General features: G+C 52.1%; 2 protein-coding genes across 2 annotated transcripts in view; both read right to left on the bottom strand.

The window, feature by feature from the left end:
- Nucleotides 1-9,994: 9,994 nt before the first annotated feature.
- CCL19 (chemokine (C-C motif) ligand 19) lies at nt 9,995-12,151 on the bottom strand. The gene is given in 4 exon segments (XM_009875534.1): nt 9,995-10,072; nt 10,391-10,478; nt 10,840-10,957; nt 12,094-12,151. Coding segments are annotated over 4 exon segments (342 nt in total).
- Nucleotides 12,152-14,970: 2,819 nt separating this feature from the next.
- Nucleotides 14,971-21,648, bottom strand: part of CCL21 (chemokine (C-C motif) ligand 21) — a 7,708-nt gene continuing 1,030 nt past the window's right edge. The window contains exon 4 of the mRNA XM_009875533.1: nt 14,971-15,136. Coding sequence (XP_009873835.1) covers nt 14,971-15,136 — 166 coding nt within the window. The remainder of the gene's footprint in view (nt 15,137-21,648) is intronic.

Genomic DNA, 21,648 nt, shown 5'->3' with positions numbered 1-21,648 from the left:
GCCTGGAAATCCTTGGACAGAAATATTCCACAGGAAGTCTGGGAAGGAAGATATTGTCTCTGGGTCAGCTCAGACCCCTCTTCTCCATGTGGAAGCCCCCAAAGACCCAACCACTGTGGCCTCCTCCAGGTCCCTTTGCAAGCAGCTTGGTAATCCAGGTTCAATTCTTTCCCTGTGCTGTCCCTGATGGCCCATGCAAGCATGGCATGGAATTGCACACTTTCTTCACATCACAGATGGAACCAGACTCCATCCCCTGGCTTTCAGAGAAAGCAGATCCATATCAAATCATTGCAGAACTACCTGCCCTCCATCTTCACAGATGCTTTCCAGAACAAGAGAGCAGCTTCTGGAAGAGAAGGAAAATGTTGAGGAAATTGAGACTGGTCTAACTGGAAAGTACTGATCCAGAAAGCTTGTGCGAGTGCAACCAGAAACACCCTATGATGGGTGAGATCCAGACCTGGAGGATCTTTCCCTGATAGAGAAGAAATTCCGTCCCAAACTGAACTGAAGGGGTTCTGGGAGAAGAGAGAGCAATGACCCTCCTGAAGCCCAGCCAGAGTGCTTGTGGAAAAGCACCCCGTGGTCACGTTCGTAAAGGTTAATGCCCTGCTGAAAGAAATTTTTCTCTCTCTGTATTTGCCTGCATGCAGTACGGGAAAGGCTACAGCCTCCAAACTGGTGATGGACAGCTGGAAGCTTCTGCTCATCACAGACTTGTCCCAGCTGCTGTCAAAGCCTTTGATGTATGCCCTGGGCGTGTTCTGGCACACCCAGCATTTACTTCAGACAGTTGCAGCACAGGGAAGACAAATGAGATCCAGAGAAACCCAAGCTGCTGTTGGCACCCTCCGTCTCCATTTACATGTCGGCTTTCTAATCTAAGGCCATGTATCTCCTTTGTTTAGGAGTGTGTCTGGCTTCTGATCTTGTTCCAGATATTTCCTACTCGAGCCTTTCCTCATCCTGTTAAAGCACTGAGCACAGACACTTTAATGCTCACTTTGGTTAAAACTCCCTTGACTCACGTGCTTCAGACCTTGCACCAACCCAACACCACAACATCCACTTGGTACTACCCAGGGGGCTAAGCAATGCGCATCTCCTGCCAGCCAAACTCTTGTGGCTGCCTCCCACTCAAAAATCCTCAAAACTTCACCAAGCGTGAGGATAAACCACTAGGTGAAAAAGTCTCCAGCTCTCTGAGCTCTCCAGAGAAAGAACCTCTCAAGGGCTTCCTTCTCCCCATGACAGCCTGAGTCCTGCCCTTGCTCCAAGGCCAGGTTGAGCTCTGCCTGAGCTCCATGGCAGCTCTGTGAGTAACCCAGCCCTGCAAGGAGAGGTGGTCAGGGAAGCATTTGGCAAATGGGAACAGTGTGCCCTGCTAGCTAGCTCTCCAGCTTCAAAGCAGCCTTTATTTATCTCAGAGCAAGGCTCCACTGCTGCTTTCAAAAGGCATTTGATGCTAAACTCTTTGGCTTCATGTTCATCCTGAAGAGCTCTTTTCTTCTCTCTGGGTTATTTTCTTTTTTACTCAAACCCAAAGTCAAATTATGCTGGTGAAACACAGCCACAGCTGCCAGAGCCCTTGCCAGGAGTGCAGTAGCATGTGGCCCAGATGGTGACAGCAAGGTTGTTTTTCACCGTTGATAGTTCACACTTTACTACTATCATCTGCACAGCCTCCTGCACTTCAAAGGGGGCTCACAGATGCTGCGCAAGATCTGCTTCCTTCAGACCGGCTTGTAAAACTCTCCCCATGCTCCCGACTCACCTTCATCACATGAGCACTAGGTCAGTTCCTGGGTTTGCACCTGGGGACAAGGGTTTATTGTGGCAACCTCACATCAAGCACCCAACAAATGGATGGAGACTTCAGAGTGTGATTCCATCCTCCCACCTTCTGGAGACGTTCCCAAGGCTGTGGCCCCCATGACCTCATGCAGCACTCAGAGCAATAGCACGGGGCAGAGGAAGCCCACCTCACCTGCTTGGAATAACAGAATAATAGAGGAAAATTGGAATGAGAAAGGACTGTTTCACGTCATCTAATCCATCCTATGCTGAGCCAAGACCAGTATAACTTAGAGCTTTCTGACAGCCACTGGTCTAACTGTAAAAGTTCCCATCAGTAGAGATGGCTTTTCTTCAGCTGCCTATTGCTGCTAAACTGAATTTCCCCCTAAAGTCTGACCCCAGGGACCTTTGTGGTTTCTTGACCTGTCAAAAGTAAACTCAGAGAGTACTTTTTTCACTTTCTGTTCACAGTATCTGTCTGTGCACTTGGAGACCGTCTTATCCTTTCCTGGAAGCAGGGTAAGTCCAAGTTCCTTCAGCCTGTGCTTCAAAGCCAGGTCATCTAGACCTCTGACCAAATTTCTGCCTCTGTCCACAACCCTCCACAACACTTTTCCAGAGCCCAGTGGTCCCATTTGGGACTACGTCTCCAACCAAGACTGACTGAAATAACTCCTGCGCTATAGGATTACTCATGAGTGATGCCAAAATCCTCACTGAGCAAAGCTCAGAGACAAACTAAAATAATTGTCCTTGCCAAGTGGGAAGTGGAGAACTTCTGGATGCAGTGGCAGCAAGTTGCAGGGCATGTACCCCCTTGTCTTCATCCCAAGAGGCCTAGCACAGCCCCCATTTCTCCCATTACCATCACACCAGCTACCAAGGTGGGCTGGAGATCTGAGCACCTCTTGGTATGAGGCTGACTCACAAATGGCTCTTTCTGGTGATTTTTTGCTTTAGTGCGCAGTAACACAGTTTTAAGCACCAGTTCTACAGCACACGAACATGCCAGGAGATGCTAATTTTTGCAAGGAGCCACCTGCATTGGATTTGCTAGCAGGACTAGTGAGCAGTTTAGCTTGAAACCAGGCCAAGGCAGAGAGAGCTTCCCTCCTACCATCCCGTCATGCTGCAAAATATCTAGTGCTGCTGGTGTCAGCGCTGAGATGTGGGTCAATGCACCTGCAAAACTGCATTGCAAAACTCCCCTAAGAGAGAAGTGCAGACCTGAGTGCCAGCAGGACCCGCTGCCCTGCTCAAGCCAACCAAACCCTCCACAGGGTCAGCAAAGAGCCGTTGCACAGCATAGACACAGCCTTTGGAAATGGCAGGGATCAACACAGAGGACTTCAGCCCTGCTTCCTCAGGCAATGAAACCCACAGCCCTGCAGCCTCTGACACCGGGAATTCCTTGGGGTAGCTGGCCCAGAGGAGGCAGAGGAGGATGCTGGAGCATTGCGCAGTAACTGGGAAATGAAACCAAGCACTGTGAGAAGAGAACAAATCTATATCTGTAGCATATCTGGGACACTTCCGCTTTTGCAATACAGTGGCTGCCATTCATCACTGTAAATGCTGACTTTCTGAAAGCCAAGTCAAGTAAGTAATAGGTGGGAAACTACAAGTTGCAGGGTCTTTCGAGGAAAGCACTTTATTTCTTCATGAAAGACCACCTCAGCAGATCATGAAGACTCCTGATAATAAATTCTGCTTTTCTGGTGTGTCTCCTCCCAGAGATTGTAGAAAGTCATGGCTTGAAAATTTACACAAGACTAAGGAGTATGCATGTAAACACAGTTGTGAGCTTGCGGTGTGGGGACAGTCAACGCACAGCCCAGGCAGGAGAGGGATTTTCCGAGCCAAAACATCTGCAAGAAAGAAAACTTTGCTTTCTGTGGGAAAGTGGAGAAGAGTGAGATATGTTTGTGGAGGAGTCAGACCAAAGGCTGCCAAAGGTCATCCTTCCAAGGCAAGCAGCCTTATCATACCTGGCACATCTACAGTGACACAACACAGCTGACATATCCCTCTGGACAGGCACAGAACAGCCACCACTTTGTAAAGCCTGAGGCAGAAGTGTTCAAGGAAACTTGGGCAGAAATTAGGCAGCATGGGGCCAAACAGGCAGAGGGAAAGGGAGACCTCAGAGTTAGAGGTTTGTACTTCACATACCTAAACAAGAATTACAGACAGAGCCTCTGAGTCTGCCTTACTGCTAGCAATCTTCTGGCTCTCCCTTCCCAACCCAGAAAATGAATGGTTTTTCATGCCTACAGGCATCCTAGCCAGCCTCAGGCTGCACATCAACTTCCCAAATTCATGAGAACCTCCAAAAGCGTCTCTTCTTTGCTGCTGTCCTTGACTGCTTCTTGCTGCATGGTTGTACCTCCCATCTGCATCCAGGCAGAGCTAAGGAAGTTCCTAGATCTTCATTATTCCCCTCCAAGACCCATCCCTGCAGTCTAAGCTGGGTGGTGCCACCTCATTCAGTCTCCTGCACTCCCAGCTCTGATTTGCCGCGCAGCCATGCCAATTTGCTGTTATTGCAGAGCAACTGAGAAACGGAGGGTGGGCAGGTTCTTCATCAGCCTCCTGGCAAGAGATGACACCATGGGGAGCAGAGAAAACCATACCTCAGGGCACAAGTATGCAGGAAAGCAGGAGGGAGAGGTGGGAAGTCTCACAGAAATGTAACTAAGCCTCCCATCACTGCCTACCAGTTCATTGGAAGGGATAGGTAACGGGGAAGGTACTTTCCAGAGACTTCTGGCAGCAGGACAAGTCTCCTATTTGCTTTACTGCTGGCTTTCTTTTTCATCTCCGACTTTTACTGCTACTGTTCATAAAGAGAAGATGTGTGCAACTGAGGGCAGAGAGGATGCCCCCCTCCTCCCTTTCCAAAGGGTGCTCTGAGCCCTGGGATCTGTGTGCGCCTGGATCGTGGCTGAGTCTGCACTGCAATGAGCTGTAGCAACTTGTAAAAGCACAGAGCTGAGCCCTGTGCGGGCACAAAGGTCCCCGTATCAGACAACTTGTGAGCTCCCTTTGACTCCAAGGACCCAGGCCAGGAAAACACCCTTGTCCTATGCTCCAGTCCTGGGGGTCAGACCCAAGAAGCCAGATGATGGAGGTGCAGACTGGGTGATACCTTCAAGGAGAGTTCATCGGCAGAAGGAGGCTGGCAGGGATGGCACGAGCTCCTGCTCAGAGCTCCACAGCCTGGCCAAGGGTGCTGGCATCTTCCCACAGGACAAATCTCAGCAGAAAGTATCTGGAAAAGCAGCACCAGTGATGGCATGCTGGGAATGAGACACCACCCCCACACTTTACTCTTTAGGCAAGAGTGAACAGCGCAATGGGGAAAGACTAGAGGGGGCTCTTCCCACCCTTCGCTACTGTTCACATGTCCCACCTCCTCACAAAAACCTGTGCAGGACCCTGAGCCCCTGTCAGCAGTGCTGCCAAGGGAGCTGTGCCCACGGAGCGCTGCCCCTTGCCCTGGCACCAAGCAGAGGAGACCACCAGCATAGGGGGCAGCCAGCCCTTGCACTGGCGAACAAGCCCAGGGCATGTTCATGGCTCCTGTGTCTTCCACACCAGGGAGCGTGTGAAGTGTCCGAGTGAGGACTGAAGGAGTGGGAACAACTTTTAGCACCTGTGATGCTGCTTACCTTGCCTGTGGGTGTGTGTGGTTACGGTGCAGCCGGTCCCTCCGCAGTCACTCCAGGAGCAAAATCTGCAATACGTGAGGGATGCTGCTGACAGAAAAAAACACTCTACACCACACCATATCTCTGGAGGTAAGGGACAAAAACCATCCCAATAAAGCTCCTGGAAGGGGTATTATGGAATCACAGAATGCGTTGGGTTGGAAGGCACCTTTAAAAGTCATCTAGTCCAACCACCCTGCAGTGAGCACGGTAAACAGTCCCCCCCCAGCTTTCCTGTAGGCCTCTTCAGTTGCTGCAAGGCTGCTCTAAGGTCTCCCCGGAGCCTTCTCCAGGCTGAACAACCTCAACTCTCTCAGCCTGTCTTCATAAGGAAGGTTCTCCAGCCCCCTGATAAACTTCGTGGCCTCCTCTGGACCCATCAGAGCAGATCCATGTCTTCCTTATGTTGGGGGCCTCAGAGCTGAACACAGCACTGCAGGTGGGGTATCACAAGAGCAGAACAGAAGGGAAGAATCAGCTCACTTGCCCTGCTGGCCACGCTTATTTTGATGCAGTCCAGGATGCGATTGGCCTTCTAGGCTGAGAGTGTGCATTGTTGGCTCGTGTCCAGCTCTTTGCCCAGCTATACCCCCAAGACCTTTTCAACGGGGCTGTTCTCTATCACATTATCTCCCAGCCTGTACTGATACTGGGGATTTCTCCAACCCTGGTGCAGGACCTTACACTTGGCCTTGTTGAATCTCATGAGGTTCACACAGGCCCACTTCTCCAGCTTGTCCAGGTCCCTCTGGCATGTTGACCACACCAGTCAGCTTGGTGTCATCTGTAACTTGCTGTCTATATCATTCATGAAGATATTAAAGAGTACTGGTCCCATTATGGACCCCTGAGGGACACCACTTGTCACTCTACCTGTACATCAAGCCATTGACCACTACCCTCTGGAGGTAACCATCCAGCCAATTCTTTATTCACCAAACAGTCCACCCATCAGGTGAGACCAGAGTAGCAGAGAAGCAGATAGACTGTTTTGCTAAGGACCTTCAACCCTACCTCCTGACTGGGAATGCCCAAGCCAAGTCAGATGCTGAGAATACAGCAGATTGTGCCTTCTGTGGCTTGTGCCCCTAAAATGCAACCTGAAAAGCATCTGAAACAGCTTTCACCATGCCTGGGAGGGAAAGGAGTGCTCTCATGATCCTAGTTATGAGACCTGGCAGCCAGAGGACGATTCAAAGCATCTTCAGTTTGCTTTCATAGACACAGCCTGGTCTTTCTTTCCTGGTCTTGTGCATAGTCAACAAGAGAGCAGCTGTTTTGTCAGCTCCCTAGCAAAGCTTTTCAGTTATAATGCCTTATTATTCCACAACATGTGAAATAAAGGTCCCAGGCATAGATAAAGGACTGCAGATGATTCAGCTGATGCTCCAGAACACCTGACACCAGTGATCCTTCTACACAGCCTGAGACCTTCTGAGGGCATGTCTACGTCATATTGCAGGATCGTGATCCTGCCCCATCAACCCCTGAGGATAAAATGAGGATGGGCAAAGAGCAAGAAAAATACAGCTAGGGAGAGAGAAACAGTAGGACTTGAAACATTTTTTACTGAAACTAGGTCTTGGCTGGGTCTCAAGGTTTTTGACATGGCTGTGACTAGCTGCTTTCCTTAGGGAAAGTGGTTGCTTCCCTCTAAAGAGATTGTTAACATTTTATATCACAAAAAAGTCACTCTGTAGTTTATGAAGTAGTGAGCACTGTTGGTTTTTGACAGTTTTCCAAGAGCTGGGTTCTGGAGCAGGGACAGCTGCTGCAGGGCTGGAGGGCATTGCAGCTCCATTCTTACAGGCAGGTTGGCGAAGCTGTCCCTCAAACTCTGCTTCCAACATCCAGGAGATAGGTGCAAGCCCCTTTTCCTGCAGCTTCCCAAGGGAACTGGGCAAGGACACTGTGCTCCTTGTTGGGGTAGCCTCCAGCCAAGGATGAAGGTGACTCGTCCCAGGCTAAGCCTCTCCTGCCCTCCCTGCCCTGCACAGGGACCTGCACCAGGTGCGGAATCCCAGCTCCAGTGCAGACCCACGCCGAGCATCCTCCCCCTCCCCAGGCACATCCTCTCATGGGTCACTGCATGGGCGGCAGGAAAGCTTCTGCCCAGGCAAGTACCAGTTATCCTTCTTTCCCACTCACACTGTTTTTCTTGGCCTCTCTTCCCATACCAGCCTTCCCTCTCTTCTTCCTCCTCCTCAGGATTGTATTGCTGGGGCTGTCAGTAGAGTTAATGAGCTGAGACAGGGCCGGTGCTCTGGGAAAATCACACCAAGAGACAGCCAAGCCCAGGAAACTGAGTGTGCACAGATACATGGAGAAGGACCCCAGTGCAGGGAACATCTGAAAAAGAAACCCTGGGCACCAAGTAAGGGAGCCAGCAAACCAGGGGAGGAAAAGTGCCAGGGTTAAGCTTGCACTTAACAAGTCTCAGCAGGTGCCTGGACCTCCCCTGGCATGGACAGCCCAGACCATCGTGGATGCCAAACCCTGGAGGGTCTGGTGGCCTCTTCCTCTCTGCCTTCAGGAACAATCCCTGGGCCATCTCATATCCAGCGTGTGCCCAGGCTTGCTGGCTGGCACCACTGGCCAGGGACAGTGTAAACAACTTAATTATGTGGGCAGTCAAGTTTAACACCATAGTCTCTGGGAGGAGAGCATGGCTGTTGGCCATGCAAATCACACTTGAACATATTCAGCCCATGCTTCAGCTGAATGGAGCAGCTTTGTTCGAGCATCGCACGGCCTCAGCAAAAAAGCAGATCCCAAAGGGACATGAGGGCACTTTGAAGTAGTGAGACCGTAGTCCCAGTGCACAGACCCAGGAGACCCAAGGCTCAGGAAGAAAATTGCCAGGGACTCTCAACTAACCAGTGATGAGGGGCGGTAGTTGGCAGGCTGCCCTCATGCCTTATTCATGGATGTTCCCAGGAGGAGATTTCGTCACCTGCCTCCATTTCCCCAAAAGTTCTTTCTCCTCACCTGCTCCCCAGATGCTAGCAAGCATCAGACTGCCAGGGCAATCAGTAGACCCAACTGGCCATGCTGTACCTCAGTTTACCTCTACCCCAAGAACAAAACTTCTGTTTCAGGAGCTCTTTATTCAGTTGCCGTGCTCTTGTGGGAACTGAGAGCTGGGGAGCTCCAGCCCAGCAGATGTGCTGGTGGAACTGAAGTGATTTGAGCTGGATTGTGCAACACAATCCAGGCATATTCCTTCCCCACCTCTGCAGTACAACCCGCTAGGGAGCTGCTCCAGCAGCCTGTCTGAGCAGCACAGGGCAGGGCACCCACCTCACCACAGTACTGAGAGATTCTCAGGAGAGACTTGTGGCCAACATGCCGGAGAACATGTCCTTCACCCCTATGAAAGACCCTTCCCCACCCTCTCCTTGCATCCCAGTGCAGCCCCCTTGCCACTGCAGCATTGCAGGTAGCACTGGCTGCATGCCCCATGCTCTATGCTATCCTTCAGGCTCAAATATAAGGCAGGTCACCTACCTGCTGCTTTTTCTTTTTATTTAACATAATCACAGCACAATAAAAAAAAAGAGAGGAAAAAAAAGCAACTTGTTATTGTTTAGTTAAACAGATCTAGCAGCAAATACCTAAGAGCGGCATGAACACTGCTCATGCATCCCTGCGCAGTCAAAAGCATGGGGTAGAGTCTGAGCAGGGTGGCAGGCTGGGGGACTGCCAAGGGGGGCAATATGCCTGAGGAGGGAAGGAGCCAAGGGCAACACTGCCTCCCACTCTGCAGCCATTGCATTACTGGCCCTGTTTCAACCCATACAAGGAAGGACAAGGGGGAAAATGGTGCAGGGAAATCAGGGTATGAGAGAGGAACTGCATCAGCCACGTTCTGCCCAAGGACATCAAGGGTGTGCTCAGTGAGGGAGGAGCACATTGCATGGCTCTTGAGGAAGATCTCCATCCTTGCACTGTTCTATCCTGGTAGCTCTTCCTGGGGATGCAGAAGGACAGGCTTGGGGCTGATGATGGAAACCAAAGGGATCAGGCTAGTGCTGGAGGTCACAGCTGCTGTGCTGAATGAAAGGCTGAAACCCCAAAAATATGTCTTGCAGAGCAGTCCGTCAGCCGGCTTCTGCCCTGCAGAAGTGGTGGAGTCTTTGGCCCAGCAACCCCTGGCTCAGCCTGGGGAGTGGAGACAGAAGGAAGACAAAAGAGCAGGCAGGGCTGTGCCCAGCCGCCTGCACTGGCATGAGTCCCAAGAAGGGCCGGCCCTGCAGCTGGAGGTGGAAGCAGGTTGGCTCCATTATCTTCAGATTCATAGCTGGGAGCCAGCCCCACTCCCAGTGCTGGGGCTGATCATGGGCTTCTTTAGAGACTACTTTCCCTGATGTTTGGCCTGAGGAAGAGAAAAAACTACCTGTGATGAGTACGATCCTCAAGGCAAGAGCCTCCCCAGAATCCCTTCCCCGCGGCTGGGGTGGTCACCAAAGCACTATTTCCCCTGGTCAAGCCGTGGCAATGAAGTACCCATCAAACACGTTGCAAGCTCTTCCCATGAAGATGTACAAGCTGCAAACCCCAAGCTTGCAAAGCAGAAGTGGACAGGGGTTTGTTCTCAGTGCCTTTGCTCTGTCACCTGTCAGGCTCAGCCCAAGCTGGCACCGAGTACAGTGGCTTTTCCAGCCTGGTAGAAGGTGGTGACTGGGTGCAATAGCTGCAGGGCTACTGGTCCCAGTTGGAGCAAAGAGGGATGGAGACTAAGAGAAAGTATCTATGTTGAAGTAAAACGTGTCCCGGCTCTTCCCAGCAGCCCAGTCACACCGGGAAAAGCCTGTCTGGTGGTGGATAAACCCACTCTTGGGCTGTCCCCATTGCCAGCTAAGAACAAGGACAGCTCCTACCTTCCTGGCATCCAGCCTCTCTTGCAGACGAACCGCCCATGGGGACTCTATTGGGGCACATATGGGTTTCCCCTTGATGGTGATGAACCTGCCAGGCCCATGGAGAAAAAAACCCACAAGATGAGGTGAGTGAGAAACCTCGGGGATGCTTCAGCACAGCTCAAGTTCTCACCTGCTACCTCCCTTACTATCCTCCTCCATCTCTACCTTGAGATGACTTTCTTCCCTGACTTTTGTCCCATGTTTTCCCCTCCTTGCTGGCCCTGCTCTGATTGTGGCTCAGATCTCCAGGGTCTCTTCCACAACCTTCCCTATTCCCTTGTCCGCAAACCCAGCTCAACATCCCTCCACCCCCCTGCTCTGCCTTTCTCCCTGTCTCACCAGCCATCACTAGCCATCACCACCCTGGGGCTCTTGACCCTTGGCCATCACCACCCTGGAGCTCTTACACAACAGCCGGGAAGCCACAACCATTCTGCTCCAGCTGGAACTGATAATCCCTCACTCTTCACCGTGGGATGGGCATCTCTGTCCTGAGCAGGCAGCAGTCGTACTTCCCGCTACGTGCTAGAGGAGGAACACATCATGCAGGATGAGGATTCTCTCCCACACCTTCACCCAGCCCCTCGGAAGGGTGTGGGTGCTGTGGGGCCAACCCAGCATAGCTGGGCAGGATGGTGTCTGCCAGTGATGCCCTCACACACAGGCAGGAGCTCTACTGCCCCCAAAACCCAGCATTGGGAGTCCTTTGTCTCTCTCTGACAGAAAGCAGAGATGAGAAACAGCAGATCAGAGGAGGGCAGCCCTTCTGCACACCTGGGACATCCTGCAACCCTGGGGCCAACACCATCAGCAAACAAAAGAGGACAGGAGTTCCAACCTGGTTTTAGGATGCTGCAGTACAAACATCTGTTCTCAAGGGGCTGGGAATACCTCTAGCTTTATTTGCTGAAGCAGTCATAGATTTTGCAGCTACCCCATCACCAGCTCACCTCACATCAATCAAGACTATGACAGCTGAGGAACACAACTGTCTGCACTGCATTGCAGGGCATGGGACCTCAGTCACCTTTCAAGAAAATGCTGTATTTGTTCTTAATTCAAGAAAATGCTATATTTGTTGTTAGTACCATCAATGCCCAGGGATGCCCATAACCCCAGACGGCAAGGTGGGGTGCAGTAGCACAAGGTGTCTGCACTCCCCAGCTCCCTGCAGAAGTGCCAAAGGCTGGTGTCACCTCCCCAGATAGCTGTGGTCTGTGCAAAGCCCATGTTAGACACCATCAGCCCCTCACTTGTGGGCTCTGCCTTACCATATGCCTTCCCTCTCACTACCAGCCCTGCCACTTGACCTCAAGCTGCCCCATGCCAAAGGGTGCAGGGGACGCTTCCCTCATGTGCTGGGTTGAATGGGACCAAGGCGACCCCAGCCCAGTGTGCACAAGCTGGGCCAGGGCACTGGGAGGCAGGATCGCTCCATGGCCTTTCAAAAAAGCAGTTTTCCAGCCCCAGTGCCCCACAGGCTCCTGCCTGGACTTTGAGCAGGGCAGAGTCCCTCTGGGACAGGTTACAAGCACAAGGTGCAGGAGAGCTGCCACAGAGCCCCAGCCATGGGTCCCACTAAAAGTCTGCTGAAAATGCAAAAGAGAGTAAGAAACTGGATTCTTCCTGCAAGAAAGGCAGCCTGAGAGGTTCCATCTTACCATCCAGAATACATCCCAGCACCAGGAGACTGAGACAGAGAAGATGGAGCCTCTGCATTTTGCTGCTGAGTCTGACAGGAGGTGGGCTAGAGGTGACAGTGCTCCAGGCAGGAGAGGTGAGCTCTGCACAGCTTCCCTGCACTCTGCTGCCCGTGCTCCCTGCTGCAGATTTTTCCTTCCAGTCTGTGGCTTTCACTTCCTTTTCCACAAGAGGGGTAGGAAGTTGCAACAAGTCTCACCATAGGCTGATTTTTTTTTCTTTGAGTAGTTCACGAATATCCCAGCATTTTTCCCTGCAGCCAGCTGCTCTGCTGTCCCAGAGCCAAATGCTCTCCTGCCCTCTCTGCTGCTGGCACCTGGGCCCCAGGGTCTGCTGGTGAGAGCCACCCTGTGAAAGCACCCTGGGATCCTGGCCAAGAACATGAGGGTCTAACCCCATACATTTCCCAGTCCCTCCTCTGAGACATCTCTGGGATGTTCCTATTAGATATCACATAGGCTCAATCCACTGATTTTTAGGGGACAACTTGCCTCAGATACATTTTTTGGGTGTATACAGGTACTGCAGTGATGCCTGCCTATCCCTGAGCACCCTTATCTAGTCACAAGAGCTGGGCTGGCTCCCCTGACCCATCATTGTGGGAGTGGGAGGCACATGCAAATCTGACGGATAGAGGGGAACCCAGCCAGCATGCTCTGCTCCAGGACTGTGATCTTCTATGCCAAAAGACAAGCTGGTTTCCAGTTGTCCCAGCAAATAGGATCATGGCCAAAGGCAGCTACAGAGCTTCCTGGAAACAGGTTTTCTCAGCACAAAAGCAGAAATCCCCCACGAAGGCTGTGAGCACAGTGAAGGATGCCAGCAGCTCACCGGCTTGCATAGGCACTGTGAGGAGTGAAGACCAGAGCTCCTACTTACAACCTCACAGGACTGCAGGGACAGGGCCTGTTTCTCCTTGAGGTGGTGACTCACCACCCTGACACTGCCATCTGCAGTGAGGTCCCTTAACCAGCCTGCTTCAGCCCTGATACATGGCATGTGAGATGCTGAGAGCAGTGGGGTTGTGCAGCCCAGGGAAGGGATGATGAAGGGGGTCTCATTGCTGCAAGCTGCCTCATACGGGTTTGGAGAGATGCCAGAGCCAGACTCTTCTTGGACAGGGTGAGAGGCAGCAGCACAGGTTGAGCCCAGGGAAATTCACACTGGTAGCAAGAAAAATATTCTCCCACAGTGGTGAAAAAGTCCTGGAGAAGTGTCTTCATCCCTCCACCCTCTGCCTTTCTCCAGCTTCGGTCTGTCCTGGCACCTCAGTGGTGAGCACTTCACAGCCCTTCCACAGAGACAAATGTCTGCCTGGGGACCTCAGTAGGTCCCTCCACTCCTCTTGGCTGTGAGGAATAGTAAGCTCATCCCCTTCCCTGCTCCACAGTTAGAAGCAAGAGGAGGCTCCAGCTATGCCACCTGCCAAGGTGCTCCATCCCTGCACTGGCACTGGCACCATAAGGAGAGCATCACCTCCAGATACTCCTGTGCCCCAGCAAGCTAAGACTGTGCCAAGGGTGTCAGGCAGGGACTGGTGGGCAGGATGATCCAGCAGGAACAGGATGTACCAGCTTAACTTTAGTCAGCACCTGCCTTCTTCTAGCACTCACAGGTGAAATCTTGGCTGGTGGAATGGGAATTTAGGTGGAGGAGGATTAGTGTTAGTCATCAGCACCAGCCTTCCTGCAGGTTTGGGAATGCAGGTTTGCATCTGGGACCTCGTCTCTACTCAATCTCCTCGGGGCGCTGCCAGAGAGATGCCACAACAAGAAGGATAATGTCTCCTGGCTACTGATATTGGTGGCCAGACCTCTAGAGGCAACTCCTTCTCACACAGAGCTGGCTCGTCCCCAGAGGCTGGCCTGACAGCACAGGGCACCCTGCAAAAAGGGACCCCCAAGAGCGGAGCACTGACCCACCAGTGAGGGGTGCTGGGGATGCTGCCTGACTGCAAACCTTTTCCTCCTTGCACCTTCAGTGTGTTTGGTAGCTACCAAAGCACATCTGAGGATTGGCAAGGGGTGCTGACGGTCCCCCCTCTTAGTCACTGCTTGTATCCTAGTCCTCAGGGCAAGCAGGGAAGGGTCTCCTGACACTTCCCTGGCACAAGGGGCTCCTACTTACTGCTGGCCACACACTGGAAGCAGCACATCCAGTGCTGGGAATACATCCTTCTGGGATGCAGGGGACCCCAGTCCCTGTTACCCACAGTCCCTGCCAACACATCGGCTGGAAAGAGAGTCTCTGCTTCCTTCCAGCATCTGCCTGAGTGCCAAGTGGGTGAAAGCTCCAGTCGATTTTGCTCCCCTGGAGAGGCACCAGGCTGAGGAAAGGGGCTTTCCGCTTGTGTTGTGAAAGGGGAACGTGACGGGTTTCCCCCCTGATACTGGGGTCAGTCGAATTTCTAAGAAGAGAGTGGTCATCTCTGAAATGCATCCTTGTGGCATGCAGGGAGGTCAACCCATCCCCCTCGCAGGGCTGAGCCTCAGGGACCAGAAGAGATGGCACAGATGGGGAAGAGGGGAGGTTTTGAGATCCAGGCTCTCCGGGGGCACAGGCAGGCAGGCAATGGCCAAGCGACCCGCTGCGCTTTGGGAAGACAGGAGAACATCGTGTGTGTTGACCCATTTAAGCCTCATTCAGAGCAATTTGGGAGCCCTGAAGCTTCAGCCATGAGTACACCACAGCCAGCACAAAGCATCCCTGAGCTCTCACCCCTACAGAAACCTTGAAAATGCTGCTGTTAATTAAAGTGGAAACACTTCAGGGTTGGGATGGGGAGGATCCCCATGGGAAATACAACCCATCAAAATGTAAATGGGTCCACTTGAGCATCACAGGCTCTCCTCGGGCTGCACTAGCCACTCTGCCACCCTCCCAGAGACCTGCCAGGAGCGGAAAGCCCTGTTGCAGTTGCTCTCCCCACTGGGCTCACGGGCTCCAGGCACAATCCCCAGGATTGCCTTGCAGTGTTCTGCTTTCCACTTCAGGGCTACGGAGCTGGAAAGGGCAGTGTGCCCAGTGTGCCCGGAAGGCCAATGGCATCCTGGCTTGTGTCAGGAACAGTGTGGCCAGCAGGAGCAGGGATGTGATTCTGCTCCTGAGCTCAGCACTGGTGAGGCCTCACCTGGAGCCCTGTGTGCAGGGCTGGGCCCTCACTGCAAGACAGACACTGAGGGGCTGGAGCGGGTCCAGAGGAGAGCGACGAGGCTGGGAAAGGGACTGGAGGAAAGTCCTGTGAGGAGAGGCTGAGGGAGCTGGGGGTGTTCAGCTGGAGAAGAGGAGACTCAAGGGGGACCATGTCATTCCTTATAACTCCCTGAAGGGAAGGTGTAGTCAGGTGGGGTCGGGCTCTTCTCCCAGGCAACCAGTGACAGGACGAGAGGGCACGGCCTGAAACTGCGACACAGAAGATTTAGGTTGGATCTCAGGAAGCCCTTCCTCACGGAGAGGGTGCTCAGGCACTGGGATGCACTGCCCAGGGAAGTGGTGGAGTGAATTGCAAAATCACAGAATTATTGAGGCTGCAAAAGACTTCAGAGATCATGTTGAGTCATAGGCTGGACTTGATGATCTCAAAGGTCTTTTCCAGCCTCAATAATTCTGTGATTCTGTGATTTAAGCAAATTCCAGGCACAGCCATTCCCTGGGGCAGGATCTGGTCTGGCTGCATGTACCTTATTGGGAAATACTACGCAGTCATTGTGCAGCTGTTTCCAGTTCTCTTACATCTCCCAGTAAAAGGAAGCCTCCCACACAGCTCCCCTTCCAGTCTTAGTCCTGGTGTGGCATGGGGAACTGGAGCCACTACCAGCCCAGAGGCCTCAGGGCTCTGCTGGAATCCCATCAATCTGATTGTAAATGGAATTGAGGGGAAAAAAAGAGCAAGACATACCTTTGCCCAGAGGGATCAAGGATGGTTCTGAGGATCTGGCTAAGAGGGATGCAGAAGTTGCCAATTCCTGCTCTACTAGAGCTCATCTGTTCCTAACACTTTTTGCGTTCAGTGCCATTGATGTTGAGATCACTGTATACAATGGACAGCCAAGTCAAAACCCTTCATCTGGGTTCCACTTGAGCCTCCAGGTGAGCATTTGTCTCCCAGGGTTCCTGCAACACACATATCCCTCAGCATCATCTCTGGGCAATTTCCCAGCCAGGTGCTTCCTGCAAAAGTCTTCGGACATGCTGTGATGGGCAGTGGCCAGGTGGGAGGCTCCCAGGCCTGGTTCCCTGCCATCACGCTGCCTGTCCCACTCCCTGCAACCTTTCAAGGGTTTTCAGGTGGGGATGGCTGAGGAACAGCACAGAAACCTGTGCAAAAAGCAGATGTCAGCAATGTCCTTGTCACGTCCCATGTGGCTTGGCAGGAAGGATGCCTGGTGAGGCTACACCCCAGACTGACCTGTGGGTGTATCTAAAAGCACATGGGAAAGACCAAAATGCTTGGGGAATGCTCTCTTTCACTTCTCTGTTTGCTCTTAGACTGATACTGAGCAGAGGAGTCTGGGGGGTTTTTGGTCTGGTGCAGCTCTGGGACACAACTCCGTTGGCCCTGCTGTAGGACATCCTTAGAGAAGAGCAGGTGCTCTTCCACCACGCTTTGAGAGCTGCAGCCCAGGAGTAGGTCTGCAGTCCCCAGTGGGATGGTAGGGGAGCAGAGGGATCTGGGGGTCTGGGGAAGTGGAAAGAGGACTGGCAGCACAGGGATGCCCCAAAGCCAAGGGCCTCCAACCCGTAAAACAGAAGATAGGAGAATGAGGACACCTGATAGCCACACGTGTTGTAATCAAACTTAAGTTTTAAGGAGCTAATTGCTTAATGAATAGCTAATCACCATTTTAATTAAATTAGTTTATTGATTTATATTACGATAAGGAATATAAAACCCTACTTATGCTAAGAAGTTGTGTGTAGGCCTTGGCTAGAGCTGGAGCTGGTGCAAGTTGCAAAACTGGCAGGGAATGTTTTGTTAAGACCAGATCTATATCACTGCACCTGCACTTTAATAACAATACCAGCATATTTCATTTAGACAGATCAATACGCGCATTTCACTTGGGCATGCCTCCCTATCTCCCTGCCCCTCCTATTTTGTACCTTGTGATCAAATGTGGTCTCACCCCAATGGCCAACGATTGTATGTAAATAGGATATAGGAATATTAATGAGGAATAAACCAATCATTGTCAAGGTTAGAGTTAATAACAGGCATAGTATGTATGTTATGTTAAAATATGTTAAAGATTATGACTTTGCAAAAAAGGTGTATAAATAGATTGAATTCTTGTGATGTATTCAAAGCATTGGGTGATTTGCAGGCTTCCCAGCACTGCGATAAAGAAGTGCCTGCTTATCTACGTGTAGATAAGTTCTGTCGTTTTTGTGACCTTCCCTTTGAAAACTGCAACACACACAGGTGAAAAAAAAGGTTGAGAGGAGACTCTGGGTTAGGGAACTCTAGGACAGGATGGATGCCAAGGGATGGCCAGAACTGGGAAACACCTCAGGGCAGGAAGGGTGGGAGTCCCTATTGCCCGTCAGCCACTTCTCCACCTCCTCTCTGCTCTCAAGACTGTGGCAGAACCCGGGAGGCTTTGAAAACTGCAACACACACAGGTGAAAAAAAAGGTTGAGAGGAGACTCTGGGTTAGGGAACTCTAGGACAGGATGGATGCCAAGGGATGGCCAGAACTGGGAAACACCTCAGGGCAGGAAGGGTGGGAGTCCCTATTGCCCGTCAGCCACTTCTCCACCTCCTCTCTGCTCTCAAGACTGTGGCAGAACCCGGGAGGCCAGCGATGGTGAACACAACACCAAACACCACCTTGAAGCTTCATGGAAACCACAGCCCCTCTAGCACCCATGTGGCCCTGGGAACAGCCTGTGGCACCTGCGAGGCTGCTTCCTGGGAATGGCGAGGGTGAAGGGATGGAGCTGGTGTCTCCAGGTGAGGCTCCGTGGAGCTCAGCCCAGTGTCGTAACCCAGCACGTTCCACTGCCCGGAGCGCTGTCTGCACCAGCTAAAATCTTGAGCTAATCATTTGGCCTGGGTTCAAGACTTCCCATTTCTTGGCTGCACATTGTGGTTTCTGTCTCGTCTGGCTACTTTCTGCTGTCGTTGAGGTCTTTCTGCTCCAGGGTGGCCAGACTCTCCTAACATTTTGTTCCGCTTGACACCGTTACAACTTTCTTGCCTTCCCTGCAGAATGTCTGCGGGGCCTTGTACAGCCCCTGCACAGCTGCTGCCACACGGTGCACCCCTGCTGCCTCGTTTTCACCGGTGGGGTCAGGGACCATGTTTGATCTGCCCAGGGGTACAACCCTGTGAATCCCCTTCCGATGCTTCATTGTGGCTTTGCCTTAGAGCATCTTCTTTACATCGGTGGTCTCAGCTGGGGTCAGTGAATTCAGCTCCTCCCTCAGAAAGGGGTTTCAGACCCTGCTGCATGTTCCAGGTTCCCATCCATCCCCTCTCCCTTCAGCCTCTTTCCAGGAACCTCCTTGGAGGTGTTTCCCTGGTGCCATCTCGCCATGGCAGCACCATGGCCACCTGCCTCCTCGTCAAGAGGCTCCACTAACCCTCATACCTTATTTTCCTTAAAAGCAGCATTCTGCAGTAAAGCTGGACATGCTATGCAAATGCCTATGAGTATGCAGACACGGACACGTGTGTGGCAGCATCTGTGCATCCATGTCCATGCTCACGTGTGCCTTCCTGGGCAGGTATCTCTGCATGAGCACGGGACAAATTCTGGAGGTCATCCACAAGCCCTGCTTTCAGGGTAAATTTTAGGTTAGAGCACCTCCATGGGCACATCTTTTCAGCTTGTTTTAACCTAATGTCAGCCTAGCATCTGAAGGGAAAAAAGCGACCCATGAAGTGTTTACATGTGCAGACCAAGATACATTTCACGTGCTGGCTCACTCCTGCCATCTGCTTGTGCTTTACTGTTTGTGGTTTCAGACGAATTTGGCTGGGCCTCGTTTCTCTGAGGTTTTTGCAATCATTTCACAATTCACTGACACTGTGAACAGCACAACAAGGAGTCCTGTAGAAGGCAGGGCCAGCCTTGCAGTGCTGGATGCAGTGCATCCCCAGCAAATCCAGGGCTGCCTCCAGCCCTCCCATGGCTGCTCAGGCTAGCTCCCAGTGCGTGGGTGTCAGTTCCCAGGCTCACAGCAAAGCCCAAGCCAGAGCACAGCCTCATTAATTACTTGGTTTAATGCTTTTTTTTCCCCCAAAGCAGGCATGAGCACAGAGCCCCTGTTTTAAGTGAGCATTGTTTGCCCAGGGAGGTTCAGAGTCAGAGGGAAAATCTCTGCTGTGAGCAAAAAGACACCATGAAAAAAAATGTTCTGTTGTTCTGCGTTTGCTGGCATCTCAGGACCCCTCAGTGAGGATGGATGAGCCAACGGGATAGTTTCTCCTTGCTGAGCTCTGCAGCTGCGGGAGAGGAGACTTGCATGGTCCCCCTCCCCTCTGCCCCTTCATCCCACTGATGGGGCAACAAAGGGGGCTACAAAAGCCAGGACCTGGGGGATGACAGAGTGTGAGGCAGGTGAGCAATCCCCCCCACCCACCGAAGCCCATCACAACAGCCAGGACTAGTGAGTTCGGTTGTACAGGATATATTTTATTGCCTCACATCCCATCCAACAGCCGGTCTGGCAGAGGGCCACCTGCTCCCACGTGGAGAAGAGGGCAGCATAGAGACAGCTCAGCACTCGTCCCGCGCTCGGGTACGGTATCTCGGACTTCACAGTTTCTTTACACAGCCTTAAAATAGTAGATCTAAATGCCCGCCTAATAAACAAACAAGCCGGATAAATATACTTGATAGAAACACTCAGCTACAAGCTTTACTCCAGCCAACACACAGCCTTTGCTGATATTGTTAAGCCCTGCAAATCCTGTTGTTGCAATTATATGACTTAAAAGACCTTTACTGACCAAAGTCCACATCTGAAGCTTTTGCGAGCAGATAGAACTGCAGCTGCAGTACAGCCCTTCACCTTGTTCCTCCTCAGCACGCTCAAAAGGGTTTGCAAGCATGGGGAGAAGCGGCTTCCCTGCCAGTCCTGGAGGTCTTTCCCACCTCTACTTGCAGTCTCACCTTCTGGTGTCCTTGGGTTAGTGACTTCTTATTTTAGTAAAGTTTAGGGATAGAGCTGCTTTCAAGCGGCTGCAGCATGTCTGCAATGAATTTTGCCGAGTCTTCTACTTCCCCCACCTGCACAGCATCACGTGCAGCTTTTACGACGTGGGCTTTTCAGACTTAGGAAGAAAGTAAATGAGAGTTTCTTTCTGTTCAGAAGACTAAGCATTCGGCTTAATATCTGAATCTCGGAAAAGGGAGATAAAAGGGTAAAATTCCACTAAAATGAACAATTTGCTTGGATCTCATTGCAATTCTGCACTCAAAAAAATAAAAATCAAAGGGACAAATCCTGGCTATCTTTGTCTAAACTACACTGCAACAACACACTATAAAAGCCAAGGGGGAAGCCTAGAACAGCCCAGACATACAGACACACTGTCAACTCCTCTGTCCCTAAACTGACCATCTCAGCCACTATTAATTGCCCTGCAAGGAAGTTCCCATCAAGCAGCATGGGTAAGACCACAGCAACATCAGTCCTGACTGGCAACCCACAGCCCTGCAAGCCGAAAAGGAGCAAACAGGTGAGAGGAAAATGAAATGCAGTCACCATTTATTTGGTAGAAAAGTAAGAGCAATCTTCCAGAAAAGCCAGCCTGCAGCATAAAGGGTACTCTGTGAAGCACAAGGAGCCAGTAGAGCTTTCCAGGAAGAATGAATGGAAGCACAGTCTTTAAATATAAATACAAGTGTGTAAAATCCCCAAAAAGAGTCATAGGAAAAGCTGCCAGCCTGCCAGGCTACAGAAATCCCCTCCAGTGGGAAGGCTGTCCACTTTCCCCTCAGGTCTGTGGCTTAGCTTCCACGTGGGTGCAGGTCCTCGCTGGTGGAGTCATGGGGCGAGTGAGGACCTGGGTGCCCCCGTGCTGCTGGGAGCATCCAGATGGTGTAGGGGGTCCTGGCAGGGGGGGATCTCTGTGGCAGGCATGGCAGCCCCCTTGGCCAGCCCCATCCTCCCTCTGGGGCCAACGGGCAGGTGGGTAGTCTGTGGATGTCCATTGCCGGGCGGTGGGTCGGTCATCGGTGGGGCAGCTATCTGTGCTATGAAAGGCAAGGAGGGGGTGGTGAGGGGCAAAGGGTCTCCGCGAGAGCATGCACCCCAGTCTGAGGTCCATTGCCTCTCAGGACATGCCTCACCCATCCCCAAGCATTGCCTTGTCCTGGCAGCTCCACAGAGAAATCTTATTCAAGGTAAGCACAGACCACGGGGTAGTCGTGTCCTTAAGCATCTCTACGCTCCAGCCATGGCTCTGGCAGCCCTCCTAGGCTTGGTCCCAGGAGCCAGACACACACCCTCCCAGGGGGAAGGGTCTCGAACGGGGTGCAGCACTCCCACTCCACCACCCTGCC

This window comes from Apaloderma vittatum, unplaced genomic scaffold (assembly GCF_000703405.1).
Source record: "Apaloderma vittatum isolate BGI_N311 unplaced genomic scaffold, ASM70340v1 scaffold9778, whole genome shotgun sequence".
Lineage (NCBI taxonomy): Eukaryota > Metazoa > Chordata > Aves > Trogoniformes > Trogonidae > Apaloderma > Apaloderma vittatum.
The sequence above is the reverse complement of the archived record's forward strand: the minus strand, read 5'-3'. Positions and strand labels throughout refer to the sequence as shown.